At 40.9% G+C, this 1,167-nt stretch overlaps 1 protein-coding gene across 1 annotated transcript; it reads left to right on the top strand.

The window, feature by feature from the left end:
• Positions 1–33: 33 nt before the first annotated feature.
• On the top strand, positions 34–879 carry LOC105316338 (zinc finger BED domain-containing protein 4-like). The gene has a single exon (XM_011411173.1). It carries the CDS (start codon positions 34–36, stop codon positions 877–879), a length of 846 nt encoding a protein of 281 aa, XP_011409475.1.
• The last annotated feature ends 288 nt before the right edge of the window (positions 880–1,167 follow it).

Here is a 1,167-nt window from a genome sequence, read left to right on the forward strand (position 1 = left end):
CCTCGATACAGTCTTCCAAGTCGTCGTACAATAATGCGACAGAGTCTGCCAGAGCTATACGAGACAAAGAAGAGAGATCTTCTTGAAGCACTAGGCAGGATTGATTACTGCTCTCTGACAACTGATTTATGGACATCAAGAGCAAATATGGGATATATAACAGTTACCTGTCATTTCATCACATCAGATTGGTCCCTTAAATCAGCTGTTTTATCGACAAAACATGTTGATGAGTCCCACACAGCAATCAATCTTGCTGCGATCCTCAAAGCCATCACAGATGAATGGAATATAACTGACAAAGTCTGCTGTGTAACAACTGATAATGCTGCAAACATTACAAATGCAATCAACCACAATTCATGGAAAAACTTACCATGCTTCGCTCACAAGATAAATCTTGTTGTGACAAATTCACTTTCTGAGCTACCTGAATTGTCATCGTTGATACAGTCAGTGAAGAACATTGTCAGCTATTTTCATAGAAGTACAAAGGCTTCTGACAAGCTAAAGGTCATTCAAGCTCGACTCAATTTACCAGAGCATAAGTTAATCCAACATGTTGACACCAGATGGAACAGCGTCTTCTATATGCTACGAAGGTACTTGGAGCAGGATGAAGCAATTCGAACAACACTGTGCCTTCTCAATCGTAGTGACTTACTCATAGCAAGTGATAAGACTGCAATACTCAAAGAAGCTGTTGATACTCTTCAGCCATTTGAAGCTGTCACAACTGAGATGTCATCAGAAAAATATCTGTCTGCTTCAAAAATTATCCCATTAGCAAAATCACTTATGATGATATCCAGCCAAAAAACAAGCGAATTAGCAGCAAAACTCCTTCATCATACAGTGGCGGAGCTGGAACTAAACTGATGCCCGGGCCCGGATGTGGGTGTGTCCACTTTCTAACTTTTTCTTTGGGTATTTTACTTGAAAAGTGCTTGCTAATTACTTATATGCACCTGTATACCCTTGTTAGTACTCTGGTGAGGCTTGTGGTTGGCTTTATCTAAACTTTAGGGAAGGAATTGTTTACATTGCATCTAATGAATATCATTACAGAGCTTTGATGCCCGGGCCTAGGCCCGGGTGGGCCCGGGTTCAGCTCCGCCACTGTCATCATATGAGAGGTCGGTTTTTTAATGTAGAAAACAATCCAAT

The sequence above is a fragment of the Amphimedon queenslandica genome, unplaced genomic scaffold, assembly GCF_000090795.2.
Source record: "Amphimedon queenslandica unplaced genomic scaffold, v1.1 AMPQUscaffold_1459_Cont26530, whole genome shotgun sequence".
Classification (NCBI taxonomy): Eukaryota; Metazoa; Porifera; class Demospongiae; order Haplosclerida; family Niphatidae; genus Amphimedon; species Amphimedon queenslandica.